General features: G+C 48.2%; 1 protein-coding gene across 1 annotated transcript in view; it reads left to right on the forward strand.

Moving 5' to 3' along the window:
* PARP1 (poly(ADP-ribose) polymerase 1) overlaps positions 1–13742 on the forward strand; it is a 47321-nt gene extending 33579 nt beyond the window's left edge. The window contains exons 14-23 of the mRNA XM_007988265.3: positions 686–814; positions 4407–4490; positions 6583–6705; positions 7295–7423; positions 8817–8915; positions 9696–9848; positions 10778–10905; positions 11689–11750; positions 12741–12855; positions 13201–13742. Of these exons, the coding sequence (XP_007986456.2) occupies positions 686–814; positions 4407–4490; positions 6583–6705; positions 7295–7423; positions 8817–8915; positions 9696–9848; positions 10778–10905; positions 11689–11750; positions 12741–12855; positions 13201–13282 (1104 nt within the window). The 3' untranslated portion in view covers positions 13283–13742. The remainder of the gene's footprint in view (positions 1–685; positions 815–4406; positions 4491–6582; positions 6706–7294; positions 7424–8816; positions 8916–9695; positions 9849–10777; positions 10906–11688; positions 11751–12740; positions 12856–13200) is intronic.
* The last annotated feature ends 320 nt before the right edge of the window (positions 13743–14062 follow it).

Raw genomic sequence — 14062 nt, forward strand, 5'->3', positions numbered from 1 at the left:
CACAGTCTATGCCCTCATACAGTTCAAGTCTAAAGAGTTAAAGCAGTTTCAGTACAGTGTGATCTTGACATAACCTGGGTTCTTCAGACAGTGGGGGTGGAGCCTCAATAGTTTATTAGGCAATGTAGGAGGAGGACGGACAGTTAATGCTACGATGTGCTTTAACACTGTCAGGCTGGCTGGCAGCGCATGGGACTGGTTGCTTGGTCCTTTGGGAATTTAGAGAAGGCTATATAAACTTAGTCTTGCAACTGGCCCTTGTGTGAGGAAGTGTAAGAAAAAAAGAGAAATAATTTGTCCTTCAGTTTCATGTCCTATTGCCCCAAGGTTTGCCTCTACAGTTGCCCAGCACTTCCAGGTTGGGCATGAGTGGGCACTAGGCAGGTTCCCAGGCAGGGACCAGCAACCCCAGGGTGGGTCAGCCCATGCAGATGCTGCAGTGGCAACAAGAATAAGAATCCGCCAAGAAAACTTCAGGGGCGGGCACAGGAAGAGTCTGACCCGTGTACAGCATCAGGCACCTTCATCCTGGCTGCTGTTTCCACACCTTTTTGATTAATACTCAGCTTTTTTTGCTGGTGGCACTGTAGCCTGTGTCCTTTGTCTGCAGCCCGGCCCCACAGACACAGATACCTTGGTTGAGTTGTTGATTTGGGTCTCTTGGTAACGTGCTTTTTTCCTGAAGGATGAAGAGGCAGTGAAGAAGCTGACAGTAAATCCTGGCACCAAGTCCAAGCTCCCCAAGCCAGTTCAGGACCTCATCAAGCTGATCTTTGATGTGGAAAGTATGAAGAAAGCCATGGTGGAATATGAGGTTATTGCGCTTTATCATTTTTATCTGTGAGCATTTGCTGTGGATGATGATTTGCTGAGCTAGTGAAGAGCTCTGCCTGTTCTTGTTTCTGTTTCAAAAACAGAATACATTGGCTGTCAGCTTCTCGTACCTGTCCTTCAATCTTAAATTGTGTGAGTGCTGGGGCCTGGAGTGGTTGCACTTTTGCAGAGGGTTGTTTGATTTGCAGTGAAGCATGTGATGTGTTGGAGAGAGCTGTTCCCTGGTCCCTAGTCCCCTTTGTACTTTTTTTTTTTATTTTTGAGATGGAGTCTCACCATGTTGTTGCCCAAGCAGCTGGTCTCCAACTGCTGAGCTCAAGTGATCCACCCACCTCGGTCTCCCTAAATGCTAGGAATACAGTGTGAGCCACTGTGACCAGCCCACCCTTTGTATTTTTCCCCTTCTTCATGCTGCGGCAGGGTGTATTAGTCTTGCTTCTTTTGTGGCCCAACCAAACCAACCAACTGGAGTTACCATGGGAAGTGCAAGACAGCCCACTTAGAGTAAAAGAAAATTGCTGTGACACTTATTCATAAGATAAAATTCATACCAGTTTCTAAAAGGTTGGCAGTGGGGTGGGGGTGATGGTTGTTGGATTAGTCATGCTTCTGTCCAGGGCAGAATGGCAGAAACTGCAGCCAGAGGCTCTGTGTTTCCTGTCTGTTCTCCTTCTCATCTCTGCTCTCCCTCTGGGAGATGAGTGCAAAAGGGCCGACCCCTTGTTCTTGCTGCTCCTAGCATCAGAGGTCTTAAGTACTGACCCTGGGGGCCTTCAGAGCAGAGATGGTCCCACCTGGCCAGCAAACACCCTCTCCTCTTCCCTAGCCAATGAACCCAGAAGCTTCAGGCTGCTCTGAAAAACAAGCAGCTGCGATGCATGTGGTTATTCCCTTTGTCCTGGGCTCCTAGGAACTAGTGGAGGTTGAGAGTCTCAGATCAGCCTTAAAGCATTCCACCCTTCTCCATGGGGTTGCTCCCTTCACGCTCACGTTCTGCTGTCTTCCCAAGTCCTTCCTCCTAGAGCCTCCTGGCCTGCCTTAGAGCTGGGAGGACAGGGGGTCAAAACTGGGCAGTATAAGCCCCATGGACATCAGGGCCAACCCAGTATCTCCCAGCCAAGAGCTCAGCCTGGCAGGAATGCTCACGCCTGTGCTGTTGTAGAGTGGAGTGTTGAGTTACATCCTCTAACGGGTTTAAAAAATGGCCAGGGCTTGTTCGCTGTGCTTGTTCAAATCGCTGTGTCATCTGACTTGTTTATGAGGTCTACTAGTGTGAACAGCTTATGGGTGGGCTCACTGAGAATGAGGGACAGGGGGAGGGAAAGGTTGAGAGGTGCCACGGTAAGGGAGAAGAGGGGCTCGTTTCATTCACGTTTTGAAGTCCTGCGCATCATTTCCAGTCTCCCACACCTTGGTCTGTATGTGATTCTTAGAAGTTCTCAGCTATTTTCAAACCCAAGTCCTTTCCTGTGAAATGTTGTTTTTGTTGTTGTTTTGTGTTTTGTTTGGTTTGAGATGGAGTTTCACTCTTTTTGCCCAGGCTGGAGTGCAATGGCACGATCTCAGCTCACTGTAACCTCCACCTCCTGGGTTCAAGCAATTCTCCAGCCTCAGCCTCTCGAGTAGCTGGGACTACAGGCATGCACCACTATGCCTGGCTAATTTTTTTTTATTTTTAGTAGAGATGGGGTTTCACCATTTTGGCCAGGTTGGTCTTGAACTCCTGATCTCAGGTGATCCACCTGCCTCAGCCTCCCAAAGTGCTGGGATTATAGGCATGAGCCATGGCACACAGCCTGAAATGACATTTTAATGTTTTTCACTGGACAGGTAACTAGTTTACCAGGAAGAAAAGGGACATGGGCGCTGCTTGCTGAAACAAGCTAGAAGGCAGCTAGCTGGAAGTGTGTGGAAAGCAGGATGCCCGCTCCTGACCTCAGCGGGGTCCACGTGGAATTGGAGTAACCATGTAGAGAAGGAGACACAGTGGCCCTCAGGGCTTCATCCTTAGCACCAGGGGAACCTGACTCTCCCTGTGAGGAGGGCACATCCTGAGTCCAGAAGGGAATGGGCTCCAGGTAGTCAGGACACATAGCAGAGGGCAGGGTTCCAGGCTGCAGCCCTAGGAGTCCCCTTCTGGCTGCAGCTGGGGCTCCTGGGTCCCCAGTGCCAAGGTATTTCTCCCACTTTTCTCTTTCTCTCTAAACTGGGCAGCTGTGGAGCCACTGCTCCCAGCCCACCATCCAGCGCTGTGCCTGAGTTTCTTTTCCAGTAGCGAGGGCAGCCTGTGTGGATGGAGCCCACCTCTTATTTTTAGTCTGTGCGTATGTTTTGAGGGGCATACAATTAGGGAAACTAGGTATTTTCTTTTTTTTACATAAACACCAGAATTATACAGCTTGGAAAATGTGCCCTTCAAAGTTCTGCCCTCACTGTGGCCATGCTGTGCCATCAGAACTTCTTTTGGGAATCCTTCTTGAGAATTGCTTTCAGAGCTGATTGAGAGTCCATACCAAAGTCACTCTGTTCTTTTATTATACCTTGTTCTTGGCTTGAAATAGATTATCCACCTTCTTCCCCAGATGTGGCTGTGGCTACTTAATTCTTGCCAGTAATCAGATCTTCCCTTAGGATGGAGTCTGAAGTATTGAGTGTACAGGGAAGCCCATGTCAGGGCTTGTGGATTTTATTAGAAGCTGTTGCTGCTGGCTTTTGGTCAGTGCCTGATGAGCTGTGAGTACTTTTCACATCCTTTTATTTAATTTTATCACCATAGCAGTTCCATTTCTAAGATTCTTGTTCAGTTCTTTGTTCCAAGCACTGCAGGAAGTGCTGGACGTGCAGAAATGGAAAGGCGCAGTCGCAGCCCCCGGGGATCTCAGAAGGGTCTATTGGCAAAGCCCCAGAGACGATGTCTCAGGATACAGTGTGGGGCCCATTGGTACACAGGTGTCTCCACGCAGGGGCTGAGCCAAATAGGCAGGGCTGCTCGCAAAAGGGAGTGAGTGCCTTTTAAGGAAATGGCCCCACTTCACAAATGGAAAACGAAGGCTGCAGATCTCATGCTTCTTCCGCTGCAGCTTCTCTTGATGTCAGGCAGTTCCCAAGATATGAGCAGTAGCAATATTTGTTGGAGGTGACTGATCTGAAAGGGACAGCATTGATTTGAATGTAAGTCCATAAGTTCAGGAGTGTGTCCTTTTTAAAAATAGTGTTCAACACTTGAAAACTCTTGGTTCTTTTCCAGCTGGGAACCCAGGGAGGGGTGCACTTAACCGCCTTGGCTCTGGGACCCCAGGGAAGGCCACTGGGCGGGGGGGGTCAGCATGACTTATGGCTTGGCTAAGCCCAGCCGTCAAGGAAGTGAGCAAGAATCTTCAGACACACCACCATCTCTCATTGGGGGAGTGGGGCTACAAACTCTGGATTTGGGTCACTGGTGTCCTCAGGAAATCCCAGCAGGCTCCTGACTGCTTCTGTTGGGGGCCTGAGGGTGGGCTGCTCGGTCCAGCTCTCCTGCTATCACACTGCACAGTCCCCAGCTTTCAGAGCGAAATCCCCTGTCTCCTCAGATCGACCTTCAGAAGATGCCCTTGGGGAAGCTGAGCAAAAGGCAGATCCAGGCCGCGTACTCCATCCTCAGTGAGGTACAGCAGGTAAGCACGGGGCCACCAGGGGCCTCCTGGAACCTCCCCTGGCTGACTTAGGGGCCGAGACCTGGGGGTGGCCAGGGGTAACATTTATTCAAGGTTAAGAAACTGGAAGTACTGAACTGCATATCACGAGGGTTTAGATTTTTTTTAGTTCAATAAATGGCAAGTGCCTGCCACTTACAAAAGTTTATCGTAAAACTAATGAATGGCAACATTTTCAGTTGTCAGATACATAGTAAACTGCCTATAAACTTGAAGACGTTGGTTACCCTCTCTCTTAAAAGTAAAGGCATCCCTCTGTATCCTCGAGGATTGGTTCCAGGACTCCCTTGTGGTCACTAAAATTCACTCATGCTCAAGTCCTACAGTCCACCCTGCAGAACCCATGGAGGAGAAAGTTGGCCCTGCACATCTTGAGATTTTTTTGTGGGAGGGGGGATTTTTCTTTTCTTTTTCTTTTTCTTTTTTGAGACAGAGTCTCGCTGTGTCCCCCAGGCTGGAGTGCAGTGGCACAATCTCAGCTCACTGCAACCTCCGCCCCCAGGTTCAAGCGATTCTCATGCCGAGTAGCTGAGGTTACAAGCGTGCACCACCACGCCCAGCTAATTTTTTGTGTTTTTAGTAGAGGTGAGGTTTCACTATGTTGGCCAGACTGGTCTCGAACTCCTGGGTTCAAGTGATCCGCCCACCTCAGCCTCCCAAAGTGCTGGGATTACAGGCATGAGCCACCGCACCTGGCCTGAGAATAATATATTTTTGATCTGAGTTTGGTTGAATTCTCAACTGCAGAGCCCACAGGTGTAGAGAGCTAACTGTATTTATTGAAAACATCTGTGTATAAGTGGACCTGCACACCTCAAATCGATTGTTCAAGGGTCACCTGCGTTGTGGTTTTTATTTTATGTGTCCTTAAGAGTTAGGCAGAGTTTATTTTGTAGTTACTAGGAAGTCATCAGATGGAAACCTCTTTCATTCATGTTATTTCAACATTCTTCGAGCATCTTTCAAGGTCTCCCAGTCCTGGAAACTTCCAGCTACACCCCGGAGAAGCTGGAGGGTTCCGCTTATGTTTGTGGGTGGATACAGTCTTGGCCTATAGAAAGAAGGAAAGCACACGGGAAACAGAAGTGGGCCTAGGCAGCGGGCTTTCTGGCTGGTGCTGGAGAAAAGGCCCTGAACCGGATCTGTCAACTCCAGTTACAGCTGGCTCTGAGCAGTGAACGTCTCTCCTTATTCCTCACTGAGAACTTGCAAGGCTTTCCTCAGCCCCTGCTTCTTCCCATGCCATAGTCTTCAGGTAGAAGAGCTGGAATAGCATCCTTGCCCATTTTCAGAGCCACCTGGGCAGCACAGATGGAAGTTGTACGACTTGGTGAAGTCCATGTTACAGCAAGAAGCAGGCGTGGGGCTTCAGACCTGCTGGGTGCCACTTGATAGCCCCTTGACCTTCTTGTGGTCACCTAGGCTGTCTGCCAAATTCCTGGAATCCCAGTGGCCCCACTCTTCATCTCTGTGCATTTTTTGCACACCCTTTACATATAGAGCACCAAGTGACACTGGCAGTAAGTGTAAGGGTTGCTTAGCCTTTCTGTACCTGGCCACTTCAACCTCCAGGTACAGTAAAAACTAATTCCAATGAAGGTCAGTGGAGACAAGGAGCCTGACTGAATTTTATAGCAATGGGCAACTTCCTCCCAACATTTTATTATGAAAATGTTTCAAACATACAAAAAGTTGAAGAAGTTTTACAGCAGTAGTCATGAGCCCACCACCTAGATTTTACAGTTAACATTTTGCATAGTTGTGGCGGGGTTTCAGATGTCTGTAACTGCACAGTTCTTTGTACAAATGAAAGTTCATGGGAGAAGCCCATCGTGTTGAGCAGTGCTTTTAGAGGATGGGGGTCCTGTGCTGCTCAGTGGCATAGCTTTAACAGGAAGGTGGTCTTCTGGTCATTTCCCATGCATCCTGGCATGTGCACATACCACGCTACTTCTGGACCTGCTGCAGCACCCACCTGCTAGAATAGAAAGCCTGGCCGGAGGCTCGGAGCTGCTTCGTCAGTCTTGTGTTCCTTCTGTCCCCTTGTCTCCAGGCAGTGTCTCAGGGCAGCAGCGACTCTCAGATCCTGGATCTCTCAAATCGCTTTTACACCCTGATCCCCCACGACTTTGGGATGAAGAAGCCTCCGCTCCTGAACAGTGCAGACAGTGTGCAGGTACGCAAGGGTTCAGAAGGGACTACAGGTCTGCTGGGCGAGGGTGTGACTCCCTTGCAACCGTCCCTCCCTGTCATGATCCCTGAGGGCAGCACCGATGCTGGGAGGGCCACCTCCTTGCCCTTGTTTTGAAGTTGGGTTTCTACCCACACTGATGGAGGCAGAGCCATTTTTCCTGCCTCTGTACCACCAAATCCATTGGGGAAAGAGCTGTTGGAGAGGGAGAGCCTCTCCCTCATAACAGCGTCTTCCTCCCCATTTTCCCTCTCTGCCTTTTAAGAGAGCTCCTGGCTCAGGAAACATTTGTCTGAAGTACCTTCATTATAGGTCCCAAATGTCAGCTTGTATGAGAGGAAAGACAGTTCTTCCACCTCTCAACTCCCCCAGGCCACAAGGCCTTGTTAGCATTCCAGGAAGTCCTTAGGAGAGCTCACTCTGTGCAGCAGGTAACAGGCTGGCCCTGACCAGCAGGAAGGTTTGCCCTTCACTGTGTTGAACGTTCTCTTTATGTAGGTTTTCTCTGCCACCTGGGTGAGTCTGTCTCACTCACCATGATACCTAAGTCAGAGGCTTTCTTTTGCTCCTCCAGGCCAAGGTGGAAATGCTTGACAACCTGCTGGACATCGAGGTGGCCTACAGTCTGCTCAGGGGAGGGTCTGATGATAGCAGCAAGGACCCCATCGATGTCAACTATGAGAAGCTCAAAACTGACATTAAGGTAACAGGGTCAGGCCTTCCTCAAACATTTAACCTCATCCTGAGAGCAGCGGTCCCATACTTGCATGTGTGTTAGGATCTCCTGGAAAGCTTGTTAAAACACAGATGGCTGGTGCCCAGTAATTTACTTTTCTGACAAGTTCCCGGACATTGCTGCTGGTGGTCCTTTGAGAACCTCTGGGCATTTCACATGTAGATAATGCACCTTGCTTGCAAGGCAGCCTTCCAAGCCAGCACCTCAGCTTGGCATACAAATTGATTTTTGAGGGTCTTACCAAAAGTTCTTTTTTTTCCCCCCTCCTTAATCTAGAGAGGAGCTCTGTTTTTCTAAACCCTTGTGGTGCGAACTTTTAGAAGGCTTATTACCGATGTCCATTTCAGAAGTGGAAATGCTTGATGGCAGCTCTAATAAAAACACAGTGCTTGGGTTCATTTTTCTCTGGAGCTAAAGTGGCCTGTGTTGGCACACACAGTCTCTGAACACCCTCTTAGACCAACAGAGGAGGGATTTTTGCCTCAGCTTCTAGATGGCCCTGTCCTTGAGCCTATCTCCACGCTCGTGTGCCCCATTGTCCTCAGCCCATTCCCTGCAGTGTTGCAGGGGTTCAGGTGGGCTAGAGTGTGTTGAGTCTGGTACCAGGTGTTTACATCACTAAAGAAAGAGCCTTTGCTCCTTTCCTAGGACAAAGTGTAGATCTGTGAGTCCAAGCAGGTAAGACGCCACATGTCACTTGTTTTGCCCCTGGAGCACCTTCCTGATGGGAAAACTGTGGGAGTGGTTCTTTGTGAAGGGATTCTTATTCTCTGTTTACAATTCTGAAGACTTTTAATTAAAAGACAGTGAGGTAGACCAGCATTCCTAGGTTTTCTGAACTTTGAATATAAATATGAAAATAAAACATAACTAGTCTCATCTATAATACTCAGGTTTACTTAGCATAGATTACGTCAGCTATGTGACAGCTGCTTGTTAGGCTTGTGCACTGAGCCAGGGATAATTTTAATTGCACATCATAGCTGTGACTTCCTCTGGCCCATTGTGTTTTAACTCATGCTGAGCTGGACTCTTCCAGGAACCAGTTGCTTGTTCTGGAAATGCCCTGCTCACTGACAGTGAGCCCCATATTCTAGCTTCCCTGATATCCCAAAACATAGAATTTTAAGACAAAAAGGAACCCTGAGCCCAAGTAGATGAAGAAGTGGAGGTTCAGGAAAGTGGAGCCACTGGCCCAGGATCTGCCCAGCCCACGGGCCTGGGACACAGGCTCTCGGTCATGCCTGGCTTCCTTTGAGGAGTGTGGTGTTGAGCTGTGCATCGACTGAGCCTGAGCATCCCTCCTCTGTAGCTCTCCTGGGGTCTCCTTTGTGCTAATCCCAAGATTCTGTTTACCCAGGTGGTTGGCAGAGATTCTGAAGAAGCCGAGATCATCAGGAAGTATGTTAAGAACACTCATGCAACCACACACAATGCGTATGACTTGGAAGTCATCGATGTAAGAATCCCTTCTTCCCCCACTTTCTTCTGTGTCCTGCCAGCTTTTCCCTGCCCACTCCTCCAACCTGGGCCTGGGTAGAAAAGAGCAGTTTACTTACTTTAAATAATCCAAAGAAGTGACTCATTTGTTCAGCAGAAAAATTAGTAGTCTTTTTTTTTTTTTTTGGCATGGAAGTCTCACTCTGTCACCCAGGCTGGAGTGCAGTGGTGCAATCCCAGCCCACTGCAGCCTTTGCCTCCCGGGTTCAAGTGATTCTCCTGTCTCAGCCTCCAGAGTAGCTGGGATTACAGGCATGCGCCACCACACCCGGCTAATTTTTGTATTTTTAGTAGAGGCAGGGATTCACCATGTTGGCCAGGCTGGTCTTGAACTCCTGACCTCAGGTGATCTGCCTGCCTTGGCCTCCCAAAGTGCTGAGATTATAAAATTAGCATCTTATACAGTAGTTTGGGGATGGCTTTTTATTATGTTTTAAAGGACATTTCCCATCCCCAAACCTGGTCTCAGAACGTACAATTATCAGAGGTCTAAGATAAAGTGCCTCAAGTGCACATCTGCTGCACAGTAATACTAACTAGCAGTGGCTGGGCTCTGCTGGGCCGGACCTTGACCTTCCATCCCAGCCTTGTGGAAAACATTTTCTGCATTGCAGCAGACCTTAAGTCTTCTAGCCTTAGGGACAGCCAGTCATTTCTCCTGTATCCAGTCCTGTCTTTCAGTCAACCAGAGTAACAAATGGCTTCTTTTGTCCCTCCCTTTGTTTACTACTACAACCAGATCTTTAAGATAGAACGTGAAGGCGAATGCCAGCGCTACAAGCCCTTTAAGCAGCTTCATAACCGAAGATTGCTGTGGCACGGGTCCAGGACCACCAACTTTGCCGGGATCCTGTCCCAGGGTCTTCGGATAGCCCCGCCTGAAGCACCTGTGGTATGTGCCTGGCCTAGTGAGGGGTGGGCAATACCTGTCTCTGCAGGTGTCTCCATAAAGAACTTTGAGTAAGAGGCCTAGTTGGCTTAGGGGGATTCTGCCAGACATCCTTTCTTTAGGCCTTCACCCTTTTATCCTCCTGACCCTGATCCTGTCAGGAGTTTCAAACACAGTTTCTGGAACAAAGGAGATAGAGCATCCAGGCCAGGGCCTGCTGCAAATGCTAATCGGGTGTGTTGACGAGCAAAGAACAGACACGTGGCTACAGGCCAAGCTGAGTCCAGGTCTACCTCTACCACTTCCCAGCCGGGCCACCTCTTGAGTGTCAGTGTCTTCAGCAGGAAAACGTAGTGATAAATAAGTAAGGCTTTACCCAGACACGAGGGGTGGTGATGCCACCTCTGGATTCTAGATGGGTCCAGCTGGACAGGGCCTTCCAAGCCTCTAGTTTCACAGTTGTAGAACGAGGAGGAGAGTGGTTTAAATGATTCTCTCTGGTGCTGTGCAGTAGTGTATAACGGGCAAATGGCCTACCCTTTGTGAACCTTGTGTTTCACTTACAAAAGGGAATAAAAATACCAGCCTGCGTTCCTTGGGTGTTGACAGGCACTAGTTTAAGTAACATTGATGAGCTCATTCCATCCTCACAGTAGCTCGATGAGATTATGTTCCCCACTTAAAAGAGGCAAGTAGAGTCCAGAAAGGTTACGTAGCTTCTTGCAGCTCCTTGGCACCTGGCAGAGCTAGGATCTGAGCAGCCTGGCTTGTGAGCTAAAACTTTGGTGTTTCCTCAGCATGGGCATTGTGAGAATTAGAAGTGATGGATTGCAGCACTTAGCTGGGTAGCTTGCTCATGGTGGCACTCAGTGTACAGCTGCTCCTAATTTCCCATCAAAAGATTCTCAGCTGTCCCTTCTCCAACCTTCCAGACAGGCTACATGTTTGGTAAAGGGATCTATTTCGCTGACATGGTCTCCAAGAGTGCCAACTACTGCCATACGTCTCAGGGAGACCCAATAGGCTTAATCGTGTTGGGAGAAGTTGCCCTTGGAAACATGTGAGTAAACCTGGCTCTGGGACCGATGGCATTTCATGGGGACAGATGGAATGGGCTATAGGCAGAACTCCCTTTGGCTGGGAGAGTGGAAATTCCCCACTACAGTTACTGGACCTGCCAATTAGGATTCTTTTCTTGTAAATAACAGAATCCAATTCAAGTTAACGGAACAAGGGAGATACAAGGATACTTCAGGAAATGCAAGGGCAGGAACGCAGCCAGGCCTCCAGAGCTGGCGGTGTCTTCTCTCCACGGACTGGGAAGCAGAGAGATTGAGTTGCACAAAGGATGATCCCCCATGGCCTCCTCCTCCACTCAGCAGTGTTTCAGTTCTCTTAGACCAACCCAAATAGAACTGGAATCTTAATCCCACTTCCAGATTCTCCACAGAGAAAGATGTGATTAGTCCAGCTTGATTTGGACATCCACCCTAGTCCTGTGACCTGTAACCAAAAGCACAGGGTCATGTAAACGGCCAGGGGTCTGGGGACTGTGGAATGTGGACGGAAACCCAGAGCTGCCATTCACCACTCCATATAGGGCCTTTCCTTGAAAATGGCCCCATAGCAGTGATCGCTGGGCACAGACTATGTTCAGCCGCAACCGCAGCTTCAGGTTCTGGAGCAGTTCCAGAAACTCGGGAGGAAGCCTGAGCAGTTAAGATGGTCTGGATTTTGTGGGCTTTTATCTCATCTCTATATCTGATCTTATTCTCCTAATCAAACTGTTGGTTTTGAGAGCACAGTGTGAAAGCCTCTTCTGAGCCCATCCTCTTTTGAATAGGTATGAACTGAAGCACGCTTCACATATCAGCAAGTTACCCAAGGGCAAGCACAGTGTCAAAGGTAAAGTGTTTCCAAAGCTGCTGCTACAGCCCAAGGCACCCTGGACAGCACAGAACGGGGGGCTTGCTGTCCTGAGAAGGCTGCCTTGTGGCTGGCTGTCAAACAGCTGGAGATTCATTTTATCCTTTTGGGGTGTGTGTGTGGTTGTTGTTTTTTGGGGGTGGTAGTGGTGGTTAATATGCTGCAGCTGACCATGATTGGAGGTTCGTTTTATTTATTTTTGTAAAAAAAAAAAAAAAAAAAGGCAAGCTCTATAGCAGGAGGTTCATTTTTAAAAACAGTTCTCTCTCTGTGGCTGCAGCTGGTATCACAGATGCCCCAGGAGAATCTTGGTGCAGGCACCAGTAACCAGGTGCATGGGTTTGGGCTTTAACCTAACTTGTAGCTACAGCATCTTGTAGCCTGGAGCATCTTGCATTGCTAGAATTTGCAGCGTATGATTTAGAACTTCCCACTGCCTGGTTGAAGTGGCTGCTTTGGAATTCTGTTAAGCCAAAATGTGACCCTGTATGGAGGGTACTGCCACTGTTCTCATGAAACTCAGTGAAGGTTGATGCCCTGGAAACCTTGATTTATTGCCTTAGTTTTATATCTGAAGAAAGATAGAGCAGAGCATGTCTTTAAAATGAGCACATGAGACTGGGTGCGGTGGATCACCTGAGGTCAGGAGTTCGAAACCATCCTGGCCAACGTAGTGAAACCCTGTCTCTACTAAAATACAAAAAAATTAGCTGGGTATGGTGGCAGGTGCCTGTAATCCCAGCTACTCAGGAGGCTGAGGCACGAGAATTGCTTGAATCCGGGAGGCGGAGGTTGCAGTGAGCTGAGATCATGCTGTTGCATTCCAGCCTGGGCGACAGAGTGAGACTCCCTCTCAAAAAGGGGAAAAAAAAGGCCACATGGACTCAACATCAAATAGAGCTCATCTCCCTGGAACCTTTGCCACATCTGCTCTCACAGTTCATGTCACTTGTGACTTCTGTTTTTCAGGTTTGGGCAAAACTACCCCTGACCCTTCAGCCAGTATTAGTCTGGATGGTGTAGAGGTTCCTCTTGGGACCGGGATTTCATCTGGTGTGAATGACACCTGTCTACTATATAACGAGTATCCTTTCTTGAGTATGCTGTGTGAGCACAAAGGGATGTTCTCGAGCTACAGAGTCACTTACATGCTGTCAGATTACCCAGGGCAGACAAGGATTAGAGGCTGTCCTGTAGTCTGTCCCATGGTGACTGTTTCCCTTCCGTGGTCCCTCCCTGTGCATAGCCTGGCTAACAAGGTATGAGCCTTCCCCCAGTTTCCAGAGGATGATCTCCTCTCCTCAGTCTGCCTGAAGAAGACTTAGAGTGACTTTCAGGCTGGCACTGAGCGTCCTGCCAGCCTGGGGGAGATGAGGCACATGTACCCTCTGTTGTATGGCCGTTGGCTCCTTAACAAGCTTCCCCTCAGGTACATTGTCTACGATATTGCTCAGGTAAATCTGAAGTATCTGCTGAAACTGAAATTCAATTTTAAGACCTCCCTGTGGTAATTGGGAGAGGTGGCCGACTCACACCCGGTGGCTCTGGTATGAATTCACCTGAAGCGCTTCTGCACCAACTCACCTGGCCAACTAAGTTGCGCGTGGATAGTGCCTGTACTAAACCACCTCAGAAAGGATTTTACAGAAACGCGTTAAAGGTTTTCTCCAACTTTTCAAGTCCCTTGTTTTGTGTTGTGTTTGTGGGGAGGGGTTGTTTGGGGGTTGTTTTTGTTTTTTCTTGCCAGGTAGATAAAACTGACATAGAGAAAAGGCTGGAGAGAGATTCTGTTTGCATAGACTAGTCCTGTGGAAAAAACCAAGCTTCGTTAGAACGTCTGCCTTACTGGTTTCCCCAGGGAAGGAAAAATACGTTTCCACCCTTTTTTCTAAGTGTTCGTCTTTAGTTTCGATTTTGGAAAGATGTTAAGCATTTTATTTTTAGTTAAAAATAAAAACTAATTTCATACTATTTAGATTTTCTTTTTTATCTTGCACTTATTGTCCGCTTTTTATGTTGTTTGCCTCTTTGTGAGGGGTGTGGGAAGACCAAAGGAAGGAACGCTAACAATTGCTCATACTTAGAAACAAAAAGAGCTTTCCTTCTCTAGGAATACTTGAACATGGGAGCTCTTGAAATATGTAGTATTAAAAGTTGCATTTGAAATTCTTGACTTTCTTATGGGCACTTTTGTCTTCCAAATTAAAACTCTACTGCCAATATACTTATCCAAGGGCTAATAGTAATACTCGATTAAAAATGCAGATGCCTTCTCTATTTGTGTATTGCGT

This window comes from Chlorocebus sabaeus, chromosome 25 (assembly GCF_047675955.1).
Source record: "Chlorocebus sabaeus isolate Y175 chromosome 25, mChlSab1.0.hap1, whole genome shotgun sequence".
Lineage (NCBI taxonomy): Eukaryota > Metazoa > Chordata > Mammalia > Primates > Cercopithecidae > Chlorocebus > Chlorocebus sabaeus.